The sequence below is a fragment of the Pteropus medius genome, unplaced genomic scaffold (assembly GCF_902729225.1).
Source record: "Pteropus medius unplaced genomic scaffold, Ma_sr-lr_union100, whole genome shotgun sequence".
Lineage (NCBI taxonomy): Eukaryota > Metazoa > Chordata > Mammalia > Chiroptera > Pteropodidae > Pteropus > Pteropus medius.
In genome coordinates this window covers 7278381-7304876 of record NW_024349225.1, presented here as the reverse complement: position 1 = coordinate 7304876, position 26496 = coordinate 7278381, and the positions used below count along the sequence as shown (strand labels likewise).

At 41.6% G+C, this 26496-nt stretch overlaps 1 protein-coding gene across 3 annotated transcripts in view; it reads right to left on the bottom strand.

Moving 5' to 3' along the window:
- The window catches only part of STX6 (syntaxin 6), a 33050-nt gene extending 7920 nt beyond the window's left edge, over positions 1–25130 (bottom strand). Inside the window, exons 1-8 of one of the 3 annotated variants that reach the window (XM_039881336.1) lie at positions 24764–25028; positions 13757–13926; positions 12281–12375; positions 9606–9668; positions 7283–7408; positions 5957–6063; positions 2012–2106; positions 828–1843 (exon numbers count right to left, since the gene is read on the bottom strand). In XM_039881336.1, coding sequence (XP_039737270.1) covers positions 1830–1843; positions 2012–2106; positions 5957–6063; positions 7283–7408; positions 9606–9668; positions 12281–12375; positions 13757–13926; positions 24764–24798 — 705 coding nt within the window. In that variant the 5' untranslated portion in view covers positions 24799–25028 and the 3' untranslated portion in view covers positions 828–1829. Of the gene's footprint in view, positions 1–827; positions 1844–2011; positions 2107–5956; positions 6064–7282; positions 7409–9605; positions 9669–12280; positions 12376–13756; positions 13927–24763 lie in introns of those variants that run through there. The other 2 variants (XM_039881338.1, XM_039881337.1) reach the window with 2 other exon arrangements.
- Positions 25131–26496: the final 1366 nt, after the last annotated feature.

The following is a 26496-nucleotide window of genomic DNA, read 5'->3' as shown; positions in this document are numbered from 1 at the left end:
GCCAGCCTCAAAGAGCAGAAGGGAAGAAAGGAAACTCTGATGGTAGTTTTTTTTTTTTCCTCCCCTAAAGAGAAAAGATGAATAAGAGAATTTTGAAAAGTGAGAGGAAGAAAACCTCGGTATCTACTCAAAAGGATATACCTTCTTTGGGTAGGAAAATGATGAGATTAGTATCTCTCTTGGGTCATTCGAAAAGTAAGTGTGGCATCTTGGTTGACTTCTGCCCACAAAGCAGCCAGGTGTAGGAAAGCAGATGTTCTGCCTCTCAAGAACTGTGGAGCATGTGTATTCAGTTACTGCCTAACTGAACTTCACTGTGTCTTGATATACTTTCTTTATGTACAGGTTTGATTAAAAAGCAGTAAACTTTCCCAGAAGTTTTGGAGAACAGAGACAAATACAAATTGCCTTGTCATCAAGCTGAAGCAGACACCACCAAGCTGGAGGCCCTGAGCAATCTTTCTTTTGGGAGCAAGCAAAGATGAAAATGAAAACCACAGGCAAACTGTCCAAACTGAAGGGCCTTTCAGGCTAAATGCTGTTTCCTGGCTCTCTTTCCTAGACAAATCCAACTAAAGTTCCTACTTTGCTCCCTAAATCTTTCTTTCAGGAAAAAGTAGAATAAAGCGTAAGCAAGTTTTGGTGCTATTTATACATACTGGATGGCTTAACACAATGCAAGTACTTTTCTAAATTATTCATACCCGGAATTCTGGGAAGCAAAGACACAGTGCATCTTTGTTCATTTGGTCTTCCCCAAACAAAACTGGTGCTGAAGTAGCTACTTGACTTTGTGACTAATACATACACTAGTGAGAGGCCTGGTGTTTAAACTGGTTATATAATACTTCATTAAAGCATTTTTTAAAAGCAGTGGGGTGGGGATGGAAGAAGAGAGAACAGAGGAAATCAGAAAGGTGACTTTGCAAACCTTTCTCTCAAGGAGTCAAAGACAAACTAAGCTGTGCTCACTTCAGCAGCACTTACACAAAGAGGAACTAGGCTGGTGCCCGCTTCCGGCAATGGCAAGCCGAAGAAGCATAGATATTTGTCCCTGGAGAGAAAGAAGGAACTAAGTCTAGCTGTGAGCTTCCCTCTGCCCCTCAGGGCCATCTTCTACCTGTCTTATGATTTCCTTTGAACATTTACTAAGTACTAATACAGGGGAGACACTGCTAAACAGTTGTGCATTAATTATTATTATTTCATTTAATCCTCACAATGACCTTGGGAGGCAGGCATTAACATATTTTTTACAGATAAGAAACTGAGCCCCAGAGACCTGCTAATGTAACTTGACTATCAAACTACTGAAAAGCAAATATACACAAGTATTTCAATCTTGCTTCAAAAGGCTAAACTGTTAGACTCTATAACGTGTACCTGACGGGGGGAACCAATAGAAAAACAAAGTGTCGAGAAACAGGGAAGTGCTCGTGAAGGAGGGGGCGTTATGGTGCAAGAACACTTAAATTACCTCAAGGAGAATCTCGGTTCCTTGGCCAAGCCACCCCTCACCAAGTAAAGGAAAAAAAGATACCGGATTTTCTTTGATTTAAAAATATATTATTTCTCATGTAATAGGCTAGGTGGGTTTTTGTAATCAAAAAAGAGTCACTGGAAGACATCTTCCTATATATATAGTAACTAATTTGAAAAATGTTACTTCTTCATCCCCATCCTGGCATTTGTTGGAATATTTCACTATGGATTTAAATATACACGATTTAAAACAGATCTGCAAAGGGTATCTTATTCTGAAATGATAGCGGTTTTTCTTTCGATGAAGTCAGTCCAGGAGAAACAGTAACTGGCTTCTCAATTTTGTTTTAAAATAAGTTCCCTATTTTGACAAAGAAATAGGAAAAAAAGAAAAAGAAAAAGATGTTGTAACTGCAAAGAAAGTTGTTCTGCCAGGAGGTAAGCCACCACCACCAGCCGTGTGCGGTCTGACAGTGGGAAACTGTGCTTTTAGAATTAAATATTCTTGTGCTTTAAACACCATACATACCACTGGTCATGTGAGATACTTTTGCAAGTTTCTTCATTACATTGTCCAGCCGAGACTGAGTGCCCTCCAACTCATGAGAGAAGTCATCCAGCATACTAGAAAGAGAAGCAGATGTAGAAGGTAGCTGGTAAACACAAAGCCATGGCAATGAATTGGCCATGGAATTAAATCAGGATCTAGGCCTTAGTTTTAGCAAACATAAGACAGGCAACACTGGGATTTAAGCACCCAACACTGGGATTTAAGCACCCAATCTATTAGCTGAAATTCTTGAGACAAGATGTGTTTTTTATTGCAGAATTACTGGAATTTTAAAAAGTAGTAATATATGCTGTATGTTAGCTAACAGCCTCAGCAGGGCCTGGGAGAAGTCCTCCTCATCAAATATGTTCATATTTCTGCAGAGAAAAACTATGAGCAATCATAGCTGCAGTCTGTTCAAGTCAGGTTTTTCTGTAATGAGCTTGCTTCAAACTTAAAAAACATTTAAAAAACTTTTTTTAGTTTTCTAGATTTCAAAATTGCAGACAAAGCAGTGTGGACCTGACTACACAATACCACAAACTCAGTGTCAGCGCAGTGTAGCGGAGAGAAGGCTATGTGAAGTCAGCCGGGCTTCGCCCCTTGCTGACCCGGCTACCATGGACAAGGCACCCACAGCCGCTGGGACCGCTTCCTCACCTACAAATGGGGCAACCTACTGGTCCTGCTTCCCTGCCGGGTCTTAGAAGCACTACAGAACATACAAAGCAATGTGGGTTTAGAATCCACTTTAATCAAACACCACTCTCCTCTCAAGCACTTAGTGCTGTATCATAACGCCGGAAGCCTTAGGAAGGACGCTGCTGACGATGCGTGGTCCTCTCTACAGCCACAGAGAAGCCGGCATTTTCCCCATGAAGGGAACTGGCTCCAGGAGGCCTATGCTATTTGCTGTCTAAGGCGCAGCTAGGAAAGAAAACACCAAAAAACTCTTATTCCAAAAGTATTTATTTCATAGGTTCCTAAACATTCCAGACTTTTCAACCTTAGATTAACATAGGATTATCCTGCGGATAGAATGTAACCAATTAGTACCAAAGGTCTTATTAAAAAGGCTTTATTACTCTGTCAGCATCAATGGCAGCTAGAAAGTATTGGTCGAAGTCTGGGCCCACATGAAGCTCCTGACAGTCCTGCAGGATTTGGGGCAAATAGCTCCTTATTAAGTCAATTATTAAATCAACTCCATGCTGACAGCTAAATAAACAAGTCTCCTCCTTTACCTGAATTTTCAAACTCAGACATCTGGAGCTCGTCTTAGACCCTGGGAGCATCGTGGCCCTGCAGCTGCAGACTTATTCAGGCAGGGCCACCTGCTGACAAACAAGAGCCACCTTGATGTGCCGGGGGGCGGCGGGGTGGGGGTGGGGGGACTTCCCCCAAAGACAAAACAAGCAAGTCACCGACTCTAGGCCAACGACACCCACTACTCAAGGGGTGAAGGTAGCTGGTAAACACAAAGCCATGGCAGCTACCTTCTACACCAGGCCTATCTAACTCAGTACTGTACAAAAGAAATATAATGCAAGTCACACATGCCATTTAATATTGTCTAGTAGCCAGGTTTGAAAAAAAAAAGGCAAAAATTTAATAATCTGTTTTATCTAGCCTAATATATCCAAAACAGTCATTTCGACATGTAATTAATGTAAGAAATCATTAATAAGCTATTGTCCATCTGTTTCATAGTAAGTCTTCAAAATCGAGTGTTCATTTTACACTCAGGGCGCATCTCAATTCAGACGGCCACACTTCACATACTCGGTGGCCACATGTGGCTACTGTACTGGACAGCACAGGTTAAGACCCATGTTTCTTCCTTTCAATGTACTTATTTTATCAGTTATGCACATACAGTTTAAAGAGCTACATAGTTTTTTGTTAAAAACTCAGTTGTTTACTGTTCCCTGCGGCAGATGCTTCCGGCCCCTCACACTACTCTCCTGGTGCATTCTCCAGTTTTTGAAGTAACACGCTTGCACCTCTGCATCCTGACCGCACTGGCTCTGCAATGTGAAAGGCTAGGGCTTAGCTCTTCTCCCCCTTCATCCCCACCTCTGCGTCCTTCCTACTCCTCTCCCCCTTTCCTTCCAATGTAATTGTGTCACAATTTTATGAGATCAACTCTCAGGGTTCACAGTGCCATGAGCGAGGAAGTGCTCTTCCCAGCTGGGGGTTTGTGGCGTGAATCGCACAGGCTCCTTGGCTCTCCCCTCTGCTGGCTGAGGAGTCTGCTTTCTCTGGTCTGCCGAGTCAGTGAGCGTACAGCGTTCTACTTTCCAGAATCGAAAATGTTATTATGGTTATTGTTTCTTATTCTATACTCAATATCCCCATAGGTTTATGCCATAAAAAAAATCCTTGGCCATCATTCCAGTATGCTTTAGAGAGGGAGTGGGATCAGGATATGCCCAATGCACCGCCTTTCACTGGAAGTCTGCCAGGCTCTCCCTATCATCACCCAAGCAGCGGTGGCTCAGGTGATTAGTCTTTTCTCTTCCCCAAGCTGGAATTTAGGGTAAGAATACCTTTCAGACAGAAATTAGACATGCACACCGAGATTCCTGCTCCTTCAGCCTCCTAGCGGGTCTCCTTGCTTCCAAGTCTTACTCCACTTTGACTCATCATCTAAACTAGAGAGATGGACCTTCCAAAACGTAAACCATGGATGACTCCTAACACAACCTTCGCTGGTTTCCCACCAGAATAAAGTCCTAACTCCTTCACACGGCTTCTCAGGCCCCCTGATGTGTTCTCTGCCTCTGCGTCTTGACTTCTGCAATGCCCCATCCCAGTCCCCATGCTCTAGATACACACTAACCCTTTCTGTTCCAGGGACTTTCTCACCTCTAGGTCTTCACAGGCGGTCTTCCTTCCTGCAGGTGGACTCTCGCCCTTCACATCCCTCTTCCCACCCAGACTCGATGACCCGGCTACCTTCTAACTCATCTTTCCAGTTCCTGTTAAACTTTTCTTCTCAGGGACCTTGGACTAGGTTAGGCTAAGTCAGGGCTCTCGGGGCACCATGCGCTTCCCCCGCCACAGCCGTCCTCCCGCTTCTCTGCCACCGGTTGGTGACTTGCATTCATTTGTATCATGTCCACTCTACCCAGTAAATGGTAAACTCTGATGACAGAGAGACAGTGTCTATTCCTTTTGCTCCTCTATCGATACCCAACGCCTCCCAGAACAGATGCCCAGTCTGAATTTATGATAAGTCAATGTGTTACACTGAACACAAAATTGGGATAGGAGAGTTTCTGATATATCCTAGTGGACTATCTTATTTTTTTCAGAAAAAAAATTATAAAATGGCAAAGGTATTATGTGGTAGTACTTAAGAATGCTGATTTTGGTGTCATTTTTCAGAGTGCGAAAAGACTTGTGCTTAAGGAAAAACAAACTCAGTTACGTTTCCGTGTTTTTACTTTTGATTTTCAAAGGGAAAGATTTTTTGTTAATTGCAGTTAAATTTGTAAATTTTTCTCATTAAATTCAAATTTAAGATACAAAACAAAAAGTTTTGTTTGACGTAGCATGAGAGTCATGGGACAATAAAGTTAGCTCATGTCCTACTCTCTTCGGGACACAAACCCCCAGAGATTACACCCGTTACCAGTTTCACGTTTCCACTCATAACGACACTGCGTATCTGCTCAGAGGAACTGTATCTTTTTGCAAGTGTTTAAAAAAATAACAATTATAACTTTGCCTAAACCCTCCAAAATATTTTATCTGATAATTTGCTTCTTTTGGAGAAGCTAGTCTATAAAACAGAAAATATAGCTATAAATAAAATAGCTTTTGGTTTACTAGTCCTATAATTGTTGGGTTTTTTAGGGGTCCCTTAAGATGGCTCTTCCCCTCAATTTCATGGCCATGAGAAGCAGGTCTCACACTCACACTGCCTGCTCCTCCAGCTCCCCTCCAATGCGCTGGGACATGCTCTTCAGCACCCCGATGCTGCCAGAGACCAGCTCCAACTGCTCATCCTGCTGTTCCACGATCAGCTGGTGCCAGAGACATGGGAAATAGGCAATTAAAATCCGTCTTACCTGGTTCTGAGCCCAGCACTCTAGCAGCTGCTGGCTTCTTTGCCAACTTGAGACAATTCGCATTCAGAAGCAAAGCCCAGAATCAAAGGACCAGACCATCACCTCTGAGAACATGCTGCTCAAAAGGCTGAATTGTCAAGCTACCGACACCTCCTGCTAATCCAACTTGTGAACAGCGAGGCTTAAAAACCACCAAGAGAGATTCACTCTGGTTGGCTGAAGGGAACAGATAATGGCCAAAAGCACCTGTGCAGTGACCCCCGAGACATGGGGGTGCCTGGGAAGAGGAAGCCCACTGCCAGGGTTAAGGTCTCAATCCACAGCAGACTTAAACGCAAAAGAGAATCTGGTAGATCTCTGGATCTGGGAAAGCCACACACAGTGTCCTTTCTCCTCAAGGACAAACTTGAGGAGGCCCTGTGGCAGTAAGTTATCTCAAGGACAACTACTGAGTGATAAATATTTAATTCTGCAGTGGCCTCCTCATTTTTTACATTAAAAAAAAAAGTTTGCTTGGTTAATAGCAATTTCAGCAGACAACTGGTTAAGCAGACATGGAAAAAATGGGGAAAAAAACCCAAAAGAACATAAAATCTATATAAAATACATACATAAAATACAATATTTAAGAACCAATAGTTTCAATGGGTAATCTCAAATCCCCAGATACATTGTTTCCTTTTATTAATACAACTACACATCAAAAGCAACAACACAGACAAAAATCAACCTTACTTTCCTTCTACCTCTTCACCTCCACCAAAGCAATCATTTTTATAAATAATGGAACCAACAATAATTTTTCAATGGAAAAACCAGGACTCAATTTTTCTGAAAGTTTGCTTTTGTTGAAATGTACAAAACAACAAGTATGTGAGTGGAGGCTGGGGAAGAAGGGTTTTTGTTTGTTTTTGTTTTTAAATCAGTGACCTTGTCTGTCAGATTTGGAGGTCTGGTCTGCTTTTCCTAAGAGACTTAATCGGCTTGGTTCTCCTGAAACAGTCATGCTCTAAAGGTTTTGGAATCCCTTTATACAAGCAGTCATCACGCAGGTAGACACGGAGGCGCTGGGTGCGCGCTGGTCCAACCTGCCTGTCATTAGCAACAAAGCCCCCTGAAACCGGGGACGTGCCCTGCCTCCCACACCTGTCCTTGGCTGACGGGTTCTCAGTACCTGCTGCTGTGCCTGCTGCTCCTCGATGAAATGGGAGTTGGCTAACTGGAGCTCGCGGTCAAAGCGCCCGTATTTATCCGGTGTTCCAGTGCTCCAGTTCTGGCCGCCACTGTCCCCCAGCAGTGCCTGCGAGAGCGGGGCAGGGGCAACGGGATAAAGAGGAGCAAACGGTTACTTCCTCAGAACAACTGCCCCATCACAGTGATACGAAGCGTCTTGCACTGTTCATGATCTATTTTCCCCGAGGTCCGCCTTTCATGCAGTGGTGCAGGTTGATACCTGTGTGGTACGATTTAAAGAATGCCAGGAAGGATACGCTGTCCCAATGAGACTTACAAATGGGCTCTGTCCCACTACACTGTAAATAAATATCAACTCTAAATTAACAAACGCCCATGTGTACTCTGCTGTACAGTCTAAAGCGCTTAATCCCTTTAGGGCAGCTCTTCCTAGAGCCCTCAGAAGTCACCAGAGACCCGCAGGCTCTAGTCTAACTGATCCCAGAGATCTAGAGTCCTACAGCCCAAGAAGTTTTTGGGTTTCTTTGAGGGCGGAGGGAGAGTTTTCCTCAATGACAAAAAGCTAGGTCATAGCCTCTCACATACTGAAGGCACAAGAACCACCAATGTTTGTTCAATTTAATTCCAACTAAATCCCAATGTCCTTCAATTGAACTAAAAGGCTACAGGCTTCACGGATAGGAACTGGGGGTTGCTGCCCCAGGCAGGTATGGCCATGCCAGGTGCATGACCCTGATAACCAAGGCGAGTGCTGGCCCTGAAGTCAGTATTGCCACCAAGGCCTCCAGATGACAGGGCTGAGTTTCTCGACAGGAACTGGAGGAAGGTTGTAGCCAGAAAAGGGTAAGTTTGGGAACGTCTTCCGTACATGAAGAAGCCAGCCAGGAATAGGAGTGGTCAGTCTCAGCGGCTGGCTCCGACTGGGATCCCCAAAGGCCTTTCTGACTAGTTGGTCAAAGTAACTGCTCAGACCAGCCTTGCTCAAAGAACCAGAAGATGCTGGCGACTAAGATTCTTTTTCCTTGTGGAGCCACCAAATCTTTTTACCAGGTACTTTTTCTCTCCGAAACTATTAAAAGCCCAACTGATTACTTGGTTCGCTATCTGAAAAGCCTTCCAATAGCCCCTCAACACCGACACTGATCTCGCCTGACTTTCAGAGGTGAATTCAGCCAAATGGCCTATACCTTGGGGGCAAGGCTCGGGGAAGCTCAGGATACAGGGCATAATTCTGAGGCGGTATGAGAAGAGGACCAGGACATCTGAGAGCTTCCGGCAGGGAAAGTTAACAGGAAAATTAAGTGAGGTGATATTTGGAGAGCCCCTTCCTCTTCTTTGAGCTTTTATAATATTTATTTTCAAAATTAAGTGGGTCAACAAACACTTAACAGGTATGAAGTAGGGATTTATGTTGTGAACTGCTGGTTCCTAGTTAAAGGTGGTGAGCTGATTTCTTCAGTTGACAATCTAGTAAAGGGACTATTGGCAACTTTGTGGAATCTGAACAGAATCCAAATCAAGTCTAAATTTTAGGTAACTGGTACATATTTTTTTTAAAAAAGGACTGTATTTTATCAGTTGAAAAAAAATTTTTCATACACCCAAGTGTCTAATTTTAAAAAGCTATTTAAAATTCAAGAACTGGTCTCTGTAGCTTTTATTTTTGATGTGTCAATATCTGTGCTTTGGTTCCTGAAATTCATTAGGTTTCAAAATTTATTTGTAATAACTAATAAAAACTGGGCAACATCTCAAAAAAATATTTAAAATGATAAAAGATTTAAGTCATTAATTCACACACGTTTAAGGTTCCTCAAATATTTTTCATTTCATTTTGAATTTCACAAAGTTTCAATCATTAAATGTCCAGTGAATTCTATGGGGTAAGCAATATAATAGCAGCTAGAAATTTAAAAAAAGGAAAAAAAAGAGCATGACGCAATCCCTCCTCACTCTCAAGGAGCTTGGGGTCTGGCAGAGAAAAAGACAAGAAACTGAGCAAATACAGCCCTTAACAGAACCTGGCATATAGAATGTGCTCAGCAGGTGCAGAATAAATGGCTCTGAGGTAAGGGCTATCAGAGTTAGCGCAGGGAGCTATGAAACGCAGAGCGTGAGATGGGGGCACAGCTAACGATGATGCTCAGGCAGGCCGATGGCTGGACTTTCGCAAAAGCTGCCAGCCCGCCTCCAGGCTCAGCATGCACAGGGCTTCTGCATGACCACAAGATATACAGATACCAGCATTTTTAAATTCCAAGTATTTTCTTTGATTGATACTGTACATTCAGATGTTTACGCACCTGTCTATTTTTTCTTTCAGCGAATGCCTGCACAGATGAAGTTGACATCTGATCCTTCATGTCCTAAGATAAGTAAAATACCAGGAAACAAATGAATATCCTTAAATGAAACAAAATCATGGCTAACATTTTGCACATTAGCAAAATCCACAGTTTATTATTAATTTTTTTTATAGCAAAAACACAGCATTCTTTGGCTTCTTTCAGTCTCAAAACAAAAGAAATGACACAGAGAACAACATCCCCTTAAAAAAAGGTAACCTGGAAAATAAATTTAAATAGGAGGAAAGAGGAAAGGGACTAGTGTTTTCTGGGAACCTACTATAGGCCAGAAATGCTATTAAATGCTTATATACATTATCATTGAAATTTCATGATGACCCTGTGAAGCTAGTATTATCTTCATTTTACAGTTGAGAAGACTAAGATCTAGAAAGGCTGAGATACTTTCTCAAAGTTACATAGTTAAAAAATGGCAATCCTGGGGTATAAACACAAAAACCTGTGCTAAAAGGTTAGCATCTTCATACATAATACATATAAAAAACCATGTACTTTAGGATAATTACCATTAAACACCAGAGAAAACTTTTGAATAGTGATACAACAGGTCAATTATTTTATTTTTGAGTTGGATTTGTTATAGACTATTTCTAAAACCAGAGTGAATTTCCAGAGTGGCATCAGAAATAATTTTGTATGGAAAGAAAAATGAATGGACCTATTATTTACAATGAAGCAAAACACTTTGCTTATCATCTCTAACCACAACTCAATATACTTTGAAGTGATTTGAACTGAGTACATGATTACTGAAATACAACTTGTCTTAAAGGCTGACAAAATACTTTATAATTTTCTGTTGGCAAGACGACTACTTTATAGATGTACATGAGATATTAGGCTTTTAGAAACTTCTTCTAAGACCTATGTATGACAAGTGAATGGTAGTTCAGACAGTGCCACAGCTTTCTTAACTCCTGTTGTGGGAAGTTTGAATTATAACCACCTTGTACCAACTTTCAAAGCGCCCATTCCTTCCTTCTCTTCCACAGGACTTCAATTAGACTCTGAACTCAGATTAGCAAAAGCTCAGTTAGGTACTGTTAACCCACCACTGGCAAATAGTAACAGCCTCTCCAAAAGGGGTCATAAATTAAAAATAAGAATGATTAAAAACCCTAAAGTATTCGGTTGGATCATATAGCAAAGTATGGTCTAGATCTCAACTCTAAAGAGGCTGCAATATTATGACATATGGACTTGATTTAAAATACTTCTTTCGAAGACTGCGCTTTAAAAAACTTCTCTGATATTAGAAAACAAACTTTAGATCCTACTTCCAATTATACCAACTAACTTAACATTCAATATACTGACCTCTGAATTCCAATTTGCAAAATTTATAGGTACTACCTCGCAGAGAGAACAACTCTAATGACTGAGGTCAAGAATATGCTTCATTGTGAGGTGCCATTTAAATATCAACATCTACTAAAGTGTCCTTCAAAAACCTGCTAAAAAATTAAGAAGCAAACATTTATGAAATAAATAAATATGTCACGTAACAACGAAGCTTCTTATCAGAATAGCTTTCTGAACTGGCTAGAAATTAGGAGTGTCTAATCCAAATGCTCATTATATAGATGATGGCACTTGAGGTCCAAAAATGATACTGTCCCCATTAAAATATGGGTTTATTTATAAATAATTTTAGATATATGTATATATAAAGGCAACTAATGAATAAAACAAAGAACAAGAACATTTAAAGTTCAGTGATAATTTCCCATTTGAAATAATTTCAAAAGGAAATCACATGACATAAAGTCTCTGGCAAACACATACCAAGGTTCCTGCCTAAGATGACTCTAAAAAAGCCATATGTTAGCACTGATATGATCCCAAGTTTTTTTTTTTATTCAAGGAAGCTGCTTTTTAGTACATATGTTAAAGACAGCTGGCTCTCTTACATCTAGTTATGCTAATCAAATGGCTTAGCTATATAGTTTCAAAATACAAACATATCTTAATGATACAGGATTTTACTGAAACGATATTCTCTCTGAGGTTTTTAGACAATATGTTATCTAAATAATTTGAGACTAAGTATTTGTTCACTGGTTTGGTTTTTTACACTCAGAAGCTTGCTTGCTCTGGATCACTCCCGAAAGGCAGTCAAGCAGTTGCATATGGAAATGTCAGTGCCATGGTTGCAAGAGTTCCAGAAGCAACTCAGATGGTGAAAGGGGCCGCCATCCAAACACGGTGAGAGCCACTTCACAATGCAAAGTGATTACCAATCCATCAAGAAATCAAACAGTTTCTACAACAGTAGAATAGTAATTCTTCCCTTTCGCCCAGAAAGATAGCATACTAAGAAATAAAGAGGAGAAACAATAACTGGTTTGGAGGAATGAGAGTTATGGACAGGCAGGACATCGTTGAAGTAAGCTTCCCAAGCCAGCGTCTACTCTCTAAGAAATAAGCCTGACGACACTAACGACAGATTTCTTTTCTTCAACTGGAGAAATTCTATGTGGGAAACTGATGACATTTAATTCATACGAAAAAGTGGTTTCAGAGTTGACCTATTGGTTAACAATCAAGGGAAAGAGTTCTGAGAAGTCTGGCTGTTTCTTACACAAATAACATGACAAGGTCATATTCCTTACCCTGACAACTTGCCGAGTACTTGTGATGAAGGCTTTTCTTATACTCAATTCGGTTGCATCGAGATTGAATTTTCTAGGATTTGCTTCGACTATGCGTGGGTCAAAAAGTCAAGGTAAAGCCGTGTCATCATCAAAAACCTAACAATCCACATCGTGTTAAAAAACTGCAGACTCTCTTACAGGCCAGCAATAAAGTCTGGCCCGATGTTTCTGAAAATATGGCCAACTTGACACCAATCATTCTCAAACTTTCTCTGCCCACAACTATAGAGGGATCCTTGTGCCCCAAAGCAGAAATGACCTGCCAGGTTAAGAACCACAGCCTTCCCGGGTTCACTACAAATCTACGGCTGGCTGAGCATGGCTGGCTGAGCTCCTCCAGACGCCTGCTAGCGCTATTCTCATTTGACTCCAGATCACCTTTTCCATGACAGCTTTTACAAGCCTTTTTCATTTATCATTTCAAACCATTCCACTTATGTCAAGATAACCCTGCTTCTTCATCTAGAGATGGAGGCTTCTTCCGTGAAACTCCCCTGATCTCCTCACCCCCAGCCTTGTCCTGCTGCCCCAGGTGAGACACTTGCATGGCTCTCTGGCCTTTTCACTCAAGTCTGCAGTATATATTTGTGCTATTATCAGATTATGCCTATTCCCCGCCCCCAGTCCTACTCTACCCTCCACCATGAATTCCACGAGGGCTGGTACACTGTTTTGCTTCTCACTCCCATCTCAGTAACTAACAAAATGTCCAGCACATGGTACACGCAATAACTCTCTGCTGAATGATGAGTATCTATTCAAATTTTGTCCTCTTCCTCCGCAATTTCTCTATTTCCCCCAATCCTTTTCTCTTCCCTCCTATCTCAAGGGAAGACTTATCTCCCGGTAACTGTGCTTTTGATCCCACTATCATATTTTGTTCCACCATTTTAGAGAACACATTTGTCTTTTAATAATTTAAAAGGTGCCCGGGGTCATTACGATTAATCAAAATGATGTGCTCCAAACATCAACCGCATAGGAACCGTGCTCACTATGGAGTAGTCCTGACAAAGGAGTTTCCTTGATGTTTTATCACAATTAGAGAAAAAAAGAAAACAGAGCTCAGAATATGACATTGGCATATCTTCAATCTAAAGTTTCGATTAAATGTAATTTTTCCAGTGGAAAAAGGCCACATAATTCAGCTTTTACAAGTTTTCTGGTTCGTCAGTCAGATCAGTGGACTTATTTCACACTGATAGCCTAACTTAGCAATAACAGGTCTGCTTTTACTAAATGTCACTGTACATGAACTGGCTACTCTACCTTAGCTTACTGGGCAATTATTTTAAGTGTGTCATGGTACAAATAAGAGCAACATCACTCAGTCATAAAAGGAAATGTCCAATCTATGTGCTTGAGACATTTGGATAAAAACTTGTCCATTTGTGTGTTTGCCCCTGGTGGCACAGACACCACAGAAAAGGATATTGATGGTTTCATCCAGGTCTTCCAGATCCCACTCTATGCTTCGGAGGTTGTTTCTCAGCTCGTTGGTGGTCCAGTCGATTTCCTCCCTTGTGGCCGAGGACGGGTCCTGGAGGAGCTCTGTCCATCTCTGAAATAATCCCTGGGCAGTGTTGACTGCTTTCTGCACCTCCCTGTAATCAAGGTGAGGGAAGGAGAGGAATCAGATGGCGTTCCATGAGCAAGTTACTGTGTGATTTAAGATGACATTTATGGCCATGCACCATCCTCAGCCACCATTCCCAAAAGTGTTTTCAAGTCTTGATAGAAGGCTCTTCACGGACAAATACCAAAGTTCAAAACTTCAAAGTAACAGTCTGAGTATTCTGTTCTCAGCTGAGGTTCAGAATAAAATAGCCATTGTTTAAGCAGCTATAATATCAAGTCTGTTTGAGAAATACAAAACAGACTATGCTTAAAGTAGTATAAGAAACAATCCTACAAATTAACTACAGAGCCATTAGCATTCCCACATGCTGCCATTTGGTGGGACAGTAATTTATATTCAGATAGACAAGTCCTAATACAGCTTTGCTTTTCTGGGGAATGGGGAATAAAAAGGGTAGAGGAAGGGTTACTCTTACACAGCTAGTCTTTCAGAGGTTAAGCTTTTTTATTTGGGACATTGTTAAACCCAAAATCTCATTAGAAGATTCCAAAACTTTATTAGCCTTACATGTATCTACCTTCCTGGACTAAGCAATGCTGTAGAGCAGATTGTTCTGTTTCCTGTTTAGAGAGTGGGACTAGGCCATAGTGCTATGATCTCGCATGTTTTTACATTAGATATAGTCACAATGATTTGAACCCACCCCTTCCCCCCGCACCATTGGGCCAATTTCTACCATTTAAATGTTATAATCTAATACTGCTACATATAAAAGCCAAGGAGTCATTTTATAAACATATGGTCTCTTGTGCACAAAGATAATAGCCTTACTGCTCCCAAACTAAGAGATCTGTTTTGATTCTTCTATGATTTCTTAACCAGTTCTTCTGGGTGTTCAATCAGGGTGTTTGTTGTCTATAGCTTTAAGCAGAATGTGCATGCATCTATTCCCACTGACATTTCAAGTACCAGAAGAAAAAGCACTAACGAAAATAAGAAAAGTGCCTTACAATATGTCAGTCTGTGGAATAGTGATGAGAGCTAAAAGGCTGAGTGTTAAACAGAGAATACATATAGTTATTGGGCCCAGGCTGACTAAATCACTGAGCTACGTGGCCAGCAATGACTATCAAAGTCCATTCATATCCAGTTTACGGGTTACATCAGCCTTTACTCTCAGCGTTAATGAGAAGCTCTGAGATAAACAGAAGAAGTAAGTAAGTGAGATGTAAATCCACTATCTTTACTCTTTATTGAGTTTTCTGGATGATTTGGTGAAGAAAGAGGTATATACATCTTCCCATAATACGATAATGGAAGACAGTTAAAGAGCATCTATAATATCTCATTTTAAAGAATATAAAATTGACCAATTCTGTAAATATAAATTCCTTCTGGAGAACTAGGAACCTCAAACCTAAAAAGCCTCTGGCTGGGGCATACCATGCACTCTCCGCCACCAGTATACAACTCTGATGCTGGAATTCAGTTTTCTTAAGAAGCAAGCCACACATTTTTTTTTCGAGGGGGGCAGTCTCACAACTCCTTTGCTCTCTTTAAAATAACTGAAGAATTCCAAAGTTGGTATAGAAATTCAAAGAGACATCTAAAAAATATTTATTAATTAATTAAAAGTTATAAACTTATTACATGTTAACTCATTTTTGTGAATAATAACTTCTAAAAAAAAATAAAGCAATTAGAGTGGCTCTGTTTAACATTTTTATTTTTGCAAATCTCTCTAATATTTAGTTTAACAAAAGGCATCTGGATTCTCATATGTTTTTATATTCAGCCTATTGACATACATTTTGGTTGAGTATATGATGAAAATCCAGATATACAGTTGGGAGAGGGAGGAGTATTTCAATAATTTTTACAGAGAACTGGGGATATTCTTTTTTGACCTTTGTCATACCAAAACATGACAAGTGGCAGTTTCTTAGAAGTTAACTGCAATATGAAATCTGAAGCTGTATCAAAGACTTTTTGAACTCTCATACATTTCAACACACTACAAGATGCTATAAAACATACATTAATACACTGATTAATGACAAGGTATTCTGAATAAATCTTTTACCCAGGTATGATTTTATAACATCATATATTGGTCATTTGGAAAGTGTTACTTTACTGAGTATCACAGATTTTTCAAATGCTAACTCATTTCATTACGCAATATCCAAAATCATATAATAATATCACTACCAATTAGAAAAACTTAAGTATTGGGAATTTATAAGATAATAGTTGATATAAACTTTCCAAAATTCTACTGAAAACTGGGAGGAGTTCTAATGTTATCAGCAAAAATACTGTCAGTTATTTTCCATGAAGTGACAGGTTGACCTCATTCATTTTTAAGAAAATATCTCAAGTATTTTTTTAGATAATTTTGAGATTTGAGAACATATGCAAGTCTCAATAATCAGTCTGTCAGTCATCCTTTCAAGAAAAAAATGAGATTCTGTGTGGGGAGAAAAAGAGCTGCTTCAGCTTGCAACTCAGTCAGAAGTGCTTTTCCTGGAGACAACCATCTTATTTCACAATATAGCAAAAGTGCTTTATACACACTCTCATTTCGTCACATAAAATATTAAAACGTACAAAGGCAGAGAGAAAACGTTTGCAAATTACACATCTGATTAATGACATGTGTAAAATATATTTTTAAAACTCTCAAAACTTAACAAAAAAACATTTTAAAAAGAGCCAAAGATTTGAACGTCACTTCACCAAAGACACAGAAATGACAACTAACTCAATATCATCGGTCATCAGGAAAATGCAAAGGAGATACCACTACATACTTAGAATGGCTTAAAAAAGAAAACAAAAAACGAAACTGACAGTAAGTGCTGACCAGGTGGTAGAGTAACTGGAACTCTCATGCGTTACTGGTAGGAATGGAAAATGGTACAGCCGCTTTGGAAAACAGTTAGGCTGTTTTTTAAAACTAAACATATATTTATTTGCCATATAACCCAATAATTCCACTCCTAGGTGAGTAAACAGTAATTTTGCAATGACTCTTGAGAAGGAAAAAAATTCTCTTTCCTTAGTTACCTACAGTTATGTACAATTTGACCTCTACTTGCTGGTTCCACAGCTCCCCTGGGTTAGTACTACTGCCACCAATGACACTGCAGGTCAAAGTCGTGAGTGACTTTGTACTTGACCTCGTTTTCAGTGTACTTGGCACTACAGCCTTCATATCTATTTTCTTGAAACTCTCACTTCCTTGGGTTTTGTGACATTGTACTCTTCTAGTCTCTACCAGTTTTCTCTTTCCTCTTCCTCCATTTGGTCCCAGTGTTTCTTCCTCAGCAGCCTTTACAGCTTCTAGGTACTCAACACTCACAAGTTCAACAGATGCCCTCTGACTCCCCAACCGCATTTCCAGCCCTCACCATGCACCCAGAATTAACTCCTATATTTTCAGCAAAATTAATCATATCCGCCCTACAAAAAACAAACAAACAAAATGCAAGTATTCAAACAAAAAGATAAAGTGGGGGTTGGGAGATAAGAAATCTGCTTCCTTCTCTAACTTCCCCATTTTCGTAAACAGTGGCACTGTTTTCCAAGTTTCGAAACTTGTCTAGACAAGTGTCATCTTTGACTCTTCTTCCTCTTGCTTCTCACCTTGCACAACCTCTACATAAGCCCAATCATTAGATTTTAGATCTGGAAGGCACTTTTAAGATAACCAGTGTGCACTCATTGAGCAAATAAGAGAACTGGGGCTCAGCCATCTTGGCTGCCTGCCTCGAGTTCCTCTGATTCTGAGCACGAGGCACTTTTCACTACTAAGACCTATTCAATCTTATCTTTGCTAAGCCTCCAGACATATTCGTTTGCATGTGTGGACTCAGAAGACCTGGGTTTGAGTCCTCAAAAGTTGTTTGATCATAGGCAGGTGAATCGTAACTGCTAGTTAAACTGCCTCCTAATTAAGAATTTATGATAGGAAAGAGACTAAATTTAAACTCCTCAGCTGGGATGCCAGGTCTCCTCTTCCTCTACACTGGCCGATTTTAAGACCCAACATGATTCCTCACAAAAACAAATTTGGTTTCAGTTGGCAAGTTGTCTTCCCATCCTCCCATCTTCCCGGCTGGCTCTAGCTATTTCCCCAGCCGGGGAGAGTCCTGACACCTCTGCAAATGAAAAGCAGACATTTCCTTTAAGGCCCAGATCGAGACCCACTTGTGTCACTAAACTGTCCTTGACCAACATTCCCATTGGGACTCTTTTCTGTTTTCAATCTCCACAGCATCTCAACTCTACTCCGAAATCTTAACACACAATGCATATTGTCTTTCACGTATACTCTTTCACGTTCTGCATAGTGTTTTTCAAGCGGGACTACAATTTCAGGAGCCAAATATAGTATTAAGCATTCAATACATTTACAATCAATGTTTGCAAAGTTGTTTTTATAATGAAACATCTGATTCTGATTTTTAAAAAGTAGGAAATGAGATTTGACTTACATTCAATTGTACTGAACTAAAATTCTCTGCAAAAAAATGATTAATTTTTTTCAGTGACTGTATCAATAAACAGAGTTCTCTCAACACACAATAAAACACAATACTTGCCTTCAAGGAGCTCAGATGCTAATGTTAAAAAGGTTGTATATACAAACAAGAGAAAGATAGAGGATAATTAATACAACATAACACATACCATCTTGCTCATCTGCTTACTTATGCCATTATTTTAACACCGATCAAAAGGCCAGGAATGTGGAAATAAAACTCTCCTTGTTCAGGAACACGAGGGGTCCAAACCAGCAAAACATTAAAAAGCCACAACCTTCTAGCTTTTCACCCAGAGGACAGGCTCACTTGGTACCAATATACTCTATATTCCAATGCTCAATTTTGCGGTTTTCTCAGTGGCCTGTTTGATTAGAAGTTGCAAATTCTAAAGGTTTACTACAAAAAAGGGAAAAAACTACAGAAACCCAAAACTTAAATGGGCTCACTCATCAAACAAACACTGCATAAGTTGTCACTGAACACGAAGATGAAAATGACACAATTCAAACATGTTATCTTTCACTTGGCAAATTAGCAAAAATTTCTTAAAATGAGAACCCCAGTACTGACAAGGGGTAAGAGAAATGGGCCCCTCACACACTGGGGTAGGGTAGTGGGGAGCAGAATGTATTCTGAAGGGCAATCTGGAACATGCACCAGAAGCTTGGAAAATGTGTATGCTCTCTTGTTTAGCAATTCTAGCACAGGAATACAGTCTATGGGAAAAACAGAAGCAGCAACAAAGACCTGTGACAAGTAGGCCTGACACTATATTCATTGTAATAGTGAAAAATTAGAAAAATTATAAATGTCATCCTGGGTGATAAATTGTATTACATTTATATGACGAAATACAATGAAGTCATTGAAAGCCCTCCCTGCCAAAGACATTTTAAGAATATAAAATAATACAGATGAAAAGATAATAAAACAGTATAATCCCAATTTCTAAAATGATTATTATTCTTAATAATAATACATGTATGTAAAATCCTGGCCTTTCCGCTTACAAGCTTATGAAATTTTTCTTACTCTCTATTTTTTCATTTGTAAAATGATAATAGAACTAACACCTGCTTTATAAGGATTAAAAACACAATTCCTTTTAGGTTCTTAACACAGTGCCTGATATACAATAAATTTATTGTATAAATTTATTTCCTAAATTTTCTAAAATAAGCGTCTATTAGTTTAATATTATTTTAAATGTTACTAAAAAAAAAAAAAAACCAGCAAAGACATGGTCTTTCCTCTCAGAAAGGGCAGCCAGCCTATTTGGATGAAAACACATACGCGAATATTTAAAAGAGAAAGTTTATTGAGCACTTAATATGTGCTCCAAACTGTGCTAGGCAATTTACATGCATTAACACATCTAATCCTAATAACCGACAAGGTAGGCATTATTAAGCCAATTTTGTACATAAACAGGTTCAGAGAGGATAATTAACTGGCCAAAAGTTACCCCAAATAACTGGTAGAAGTGAGTGAGAGTCCAACCTTGGGCCAGTCTGATTACCAAAGCTCAGTTCTTGCACCAAACCTCATGGTCCCTGAAGTCCCATAAAAAGAAAAACTACACCCAGCCCAGCTTCCTAAGGAACTTATCATGACCTGACACACCATGCATCTGCTCCTTTGTGTACTGTCTGTCCCTAAAATGTGAGCTCCCTCAGGACAGGGGTGTTGTCTGCTCACTGCTGCGCCCTCAGCTCTGGGTACACAGAAAACGGTAAGTGTTCCATAATCAAGAAATATGAATAGAGAAATGACATGTGTCTCTGTGGTCACATGTGGTAGCGGTGTGATGCTTGCTGAAGAAGTTGCTTATAAGACTCTAGGTAGGAGAGGACAAGGACATGAACTAGGGTTGAGGAACCAAAACTAGAGCATTAGAGAAGGTTCCAGGGATATCCCAGCGATGGCGCTGACAGGACACGATGGATGACCACGTGGACATGGGCCTGAAGGAGAACAGAGTCAGGAGTGAAGAGGGCTAAGAGGAAGAGGACAGGTCAGGCGTTTGTAGGGAGAAGGAAGGAGGAGAGGTCCGCCCCAGAGTCGGGGACATGGAATAATTAATAGAAAACAGAAAAGCACTCAGGAGAGAGTGGGGTCAGAGCGACTGGGGTATGGGATGGGCCCACAAGCACGAGGAGTACCTGCGACAGTGGGAACAACCGAGCTCACTCAGCGAGGGATCGACTGGAGAAGCCACACTTAAGGGAGCGACACACACCACCAGAGGCGACTAGCAGAGTCAGGAGGTTCAGGCACCGACTTCTTAAACCCATTGCAGTATAAACGCCACGGCGAATGTCTGTGCCAAGGAAGCCACGCTTGCCCCATGAGTCCAGTGCCCAGTGGTGAGCATTTCTCCTCTGTGCTCCCAGACGGCCCTGAATAAGGCTTCCACAAATGCAAAAACCTCGCAAAAAGAGCCCTGGGCAATAACCACTGCGTAGTTAAATTAAAACGGCTTTCTAAATGGTGTCCTTTTTAATCTTTCCTCATGCTAATGAATCCAACGCTACTGCCAAATCAACATTCTTAAAACTCTAATTTCATGTCATTTCCCCGCTTTAAAAATCTCCAGTAGCCTCGAGATGAGACTCTCTTTGACCCTATTCTACCTGTACTTGAAGTGTTAACAGTATGAGGAGAATTATGCAGTTCAAATTTGAATCCTGGGGCCCACGGCTTATTAGCTGTGTGACCCTGGGCAAGTAATTTGACCCCTCTATGCTCCCTCAGCTCCTCATCTCTAAAATGTGGCCAATACTCACATCATACAGCTGTTCTTATAAAGTGAAAATACTTATGAAGTGCTTATTTAGCACACAATGCCTGCCATAGGAGTTACATCCTTTAAACTAGCTGTCCCCAACCTTTTTGTCACCAGGGACCAGTGCTCCTATGAGAATCTAATGCCTGATGATCTGAGGTAGAGCTGAGGCGGTGCTGCTAGCACTGGGGAGTGGCTGCAAATACAGATGAAGCTTTTTTGCTCGCTCACCTGCTGCTCACCTGCTGCTCACCTGCTGCTGTGTGGCCCAGAGACTAACAGGTCACGAACTGGTACCAGTCCGCAGCCCCGGTGGTTGGGGACTCTTGCTTTAAACGTTAGCTGCTATTATTATTATTATTATTATTATTATTATTATCATTATTATTTTATTTTATTATTACTTCCCCAAATAAACTTCCTACTCCATCTACTATATTCACCATGATGATTTCTAAACATGCAATGCCCATCCCAGGACCTTTGCTGGTGGTGTTCCTACCCAGGAACGACCACCACCACCACCACCACCACCACCACCACCAATGACTATTCAGTCAACGTTTACGCTCTATATCCAAGGTGCTGGGATGGACATTCAGGAAAAACAAACAGTCCCAAAGTTCAGAGCGCAGTCTAATAATCAGAGACAGCCACAGGAAAAGGCGCAACATGTTAAGGCGCCAAGGGAAGCACTTTCTAGAGGTAGTGGAGACGCTGACACCAAATCTTCAAAGCTGAGTGAATGGGCAGAGCAGGTACATGTGGAGTGAGAGCATCCAGTATTGGGGTCGCGGTCACTGCAGGTGTTGCCGGAGCTCTGAGCTGCAGGTGGGCACAGGTAAAGGCAGAGGCGGCTAGAGGAGGCTTGGATCACAGAGGTCATGAAGTGTTTGGACTTTATTCTGTAGGCAAGAGGCAGCCACTATGTGATGTTAAGTAGGGAACCTCTGCTTGGGTTCTAGAAAAGTTATCCCTGTGCTGCTCAATACGGACGCCACACGTGACTACTGAATGCTTGAAATTCGCTAGTGAGACTGAAGAACTAAACTTTTAATATAAATCAATTTAAAATGTAAAAGCTGATATGCAATTGTTACTGGAAAATTTTTAAGTATGCTGGGAACAATTTGGGTATGTGAATCTACTTTTTCAACTGTAAGGTTAAATATGGATTAAGTATATCTGATGAAAACTTCACATCCAGATTGAGATGTGCTTTAAGTACAAAACACACACCAGAGTTTGAAGACGTAACACAAAAAAGTAAAATATCTGATTAATAATCTTTATGTTATCATATATTGAAATATTTTGAACCCATTAGGTTAAAGATGACATTGAAATTAATCTCACCTGTTTCTTTTTACTTTTTTAATACGGCCACGAGAAAATGCAGAATAGCATACATAGCTCACATTGTATTTTGGATAGCACTGATCCAATAGAACCAAGGCAGGATGAAAGAAGAAAGAGACTAGGAGCAGGAAAACCAATTAGAGACTCTGATAAGGGTCCAGATGAGACACAGGCCTGAATTATCTAAATTCTACCCATCTTCAAAACCTAATTCAAGACTTACTACTACCTCCAAAAGCCTTCCCAATCATAAGAATCCCTAATGAGTTGCCTTTCTCCAAACTCCTGGGTCACATGTCTTCTGTAGCATTTACTTCAGCACTGAATCATTTACCCCTGTCATTTCTACTTAATTTGGGGGTCAGTTGTTTCTTAGTTTAGACTATCAGCTCCTAGGCCACAATTTAAGTGTCTTTAATTTTCCACTTTGTGTGATACATTTTCAATACTTTTAATAGAGGTGCATGGCTCCCCAAATATTGTCACACACACAGTAAGAGACACCCATGTGACTAACTTTTGCACACAGAAGGCACATTTCCTTCAGATACATTAAGGACAGTAAAATATCAAAATCAAGCGAGACTCCAAGCCCATGTTCCAATAAAGCAGTGGTATCTATTCAGTGAGTAAGCATTGGGTGACTGTATTGGATACTCTCAGGGAAAAAAAAGTTAATATGGCCGAGCAATTTAGCATCTTCACATATTCCATTAAAAAAAAAACAAAAAACAGAAAAGTCTGATTCATTTTGGTCTGCCAGAGATAACCTTTGCAACCAAAGTATTAAGAACTTTCATTCAAGGGGAAAACACACAGCTTTAACATTTCAAAGTTAGTCCCTAAATCAATCCTTCCAATAAATGACACATTTTTCAGATAGAGAGCCACATATTACTAAAACACTACGACTTGGCATTTTCCCATCTAAATTAAAGTAAGGTGAAGAAAACATTTTCAGGGAACTGTTAAGAAGTGTATAAATATGTGTTGCTGTATCATGAATAATAAAATACTTCACCTAAAGCACCATTTAAATTTTCTAAGAACTCTTTAAAAAAAATAAACACCCAAGCACCTGGTCAGCTTCCATCACTACAGAAACAAGAAGCTGGTAGTAACTAGTTGAAAGCAAAAATGACACTTTATGGTTATTAGTACTGATCATCTGGGAACTTTGTAGTTCTCAGATTTATGTTTGTTTGACATTTAAAACATAAAGCTGACAAGTTGTAACAACATCAGAATTCATCTTCCTTGCATTTGTTTAATGGCTACAAAGCTGACAGCAACAAAGTGTAATTAAAGTTTCTATCTCCAAACAATCCAGCAATCAAAGATGGAGTCAGGACAGCTCTAAGGGAAAAACAAGTGGGGAAACCTGTCAAATAGCCTGGATGAAATCAGGGAGTTGAAAAGAAAGCACTCATTTCCTTTAGCACTGTGGGAAAATCCCAGTACTAATAGAAAGCCGAGGAAAGTTTAGTTTGGCTGATTTCTTTTTGTTTTCCTTCCAACACCATCTCTGAGCATGAAAGACTGCTTTCCTCCCCTCCCATTACTCAGTAAAAACTCCCCCACCGAACTGAGCTGTCTTCCGGGAATTTGCTCCCCAGCCTCCGAGATCCACACACCGCCCCTGCCTCCCAGCTTGCAAACGTGCTCCAAAGCGCCCTCCCAGGCTGGTTGTGGTCCCACCAGTCTCCGGGCCAGCGCTCCGATCTCAACGGACAATAGGAGCTCACCCCCGTCAACGCCAACTACAAAGCTCAGGAGGGCCATTTCCCTTTTCCTGCCCAGATGCTGTTTTCCCTCCTTCGAAGCAGCGCCCCATGCTCCACTAGAGCCCCAGTTTGGGCTGGGACCTGTGTCTTTCTCCCCACCTGCAGAGTTGCTGAACTTCTCGACCCCAAAATAAGTTACACCGCAACGTACAGGCCGAAGGGGACCCCCTCCCCAGGGCTGGATTGGGGGCATAGATTTCACAGTCCAGGTAGGATGGGGAGCGCATGTCTCTGGACGCTTGGTCACGGCTCTGAAAGCTAAGCCGCCCCCGCTGTTCCCTCCCCAGCCTCAACTTGTCTCCCCTCCCCCTCCAGCAAGGAGAGCGGGTAGGTGGTGGCAACACCGCCACCTCCTCACCCAGTGGAGCCCTCAGTGACACTCACCCTTTCACCACAAAGAAGGGGTCCTCCATGGACATGGCGTCCCGGCCCCCGGCCGCCTCACGCCTCCTCCGCGCACAGGGCGCCCGCGCCCTCCGATCCTCCCTCCGCCCACCCCACTGGCCTCCCGCGGCTGCAGGCGCCTCGGCCTGGGGGACCCAGATCCGCGGGTGGGCGCAGGCCGGGGAGCACGGGAACGCCGCTGGTCCAGCCCGCGGTGGGGCCACAGATCGAATCCCAGGCTCGGCGCCGGCCCCCGCCGCTGCCTCCTCCCCCGACTCCTCCCGGCGGGTCGGCCTTGCCCCGCCCCCGGGGCCCGCGGCCTGGGCCAACCACGAACGCGGCCCACCGCACCACTTCCGCACCCGAGCTCACGTGACCGAGCCTGTCCCGCCCCCTAGTGGGCGGAGCCTGGGTACGCGTCATTCGACCCTGGAGGCGGGGCTCTGCAGCGCGACAGAGAAGGGCGGGTCTTCTGTAGATCCGCCCATCAGGATTCAGGGGGAGGAGCCGCTTGTTCTCTCCTAGGAAGACAGGTAGGTTTTCAGGATATGGTAGTCATCTGATTTGCATAATCCTTTACCTTTCCTCTATGTACTTTTAACACTTGACTTACAGTCAAGCGTGCTCATATTTATGATCTAACTATGACAATGTTGCATTACTCCTTTGGAATCTTACAATGTGACTCCACAGCAGCAGGCTGAAGTCTGTGTGTGTGTGTGTGTGTGTGTGTGTGTGTGTGTGTGTGTGTGTTGAGGGTATTATTATTCTCATTTTGTAGATGAGAAAAGCTCAGAGAGGCTTCAAGATTTCCTGTGGTCATACAGCCTGGACAGGGCAAGGCCACAGATTCTGTCCCCTTTCCACCAAACTGGGATGAATTTTCTTCTGTGCATTCTGCAAGTGACCAGTAAGGTAGTTAATTCATACAGTGTATGGTGCTTCCCAGGAGATACCACCCTTGAGGGACAAAGCAGGGGCCGGCCATGACAACTTCCTCTCTGCTATGGTTCAGGATCTCTTCCCAAAGCATTTTGGTCAGAAAAGTTAGCCAAATCCTATGTTAGATATGCTATGGGAGTTGTGAACTTTAACTGCTGATAATCATTGAGCAATTACTGTGTTTCAGGCACTGTGCTGTTATCTCAGTTGCTCTCACAATGAGGTAATTACTGTTGTTATCCCCATTTTACAAATGATTAATCTGAGACTCTTGGAGGTTAAGTGACTTGCCCAAGGTCACCAGTCTTTCTGGAGATGAAAAAGTCCTCAGAGCCAGACACAGAGAAAAACATGCTTGGTTCTTGCTTTCAAGGAGCTCTCAGACCAGTGGGAGAGACAGGCAGATACATACAATGAGCGACGGGCATAGGTTGCCAATAAAACACGGAGACAAGATACCAGTTTATTGTGGTGTGTATGTGTGTGTGAAGGGGGTTGTTTCTAAACAGTGACTAGAGGCAGCCAGGAGACAGCATAACATCTGTGGGGGAACTATAGCGGAGGGTGTTGCCAAAATGGAAGAACAGGATGTCAGGAGGAGCTAAGGCTGGAGATGGGTCAGATTATTAGGGCCCTTGATTGTGATGTTAAGAACTATGGACACTCTACTGTAGATCATAGCAGCTGAGGGAACAGGCATGGTCAGACTGGCATTTAAGACAGATACTGTGGTGGCTGGGAGGTCATCTGGGAGGTCATGGTCTAGAGAAGGAGGCACAAGAGTGTCTTGA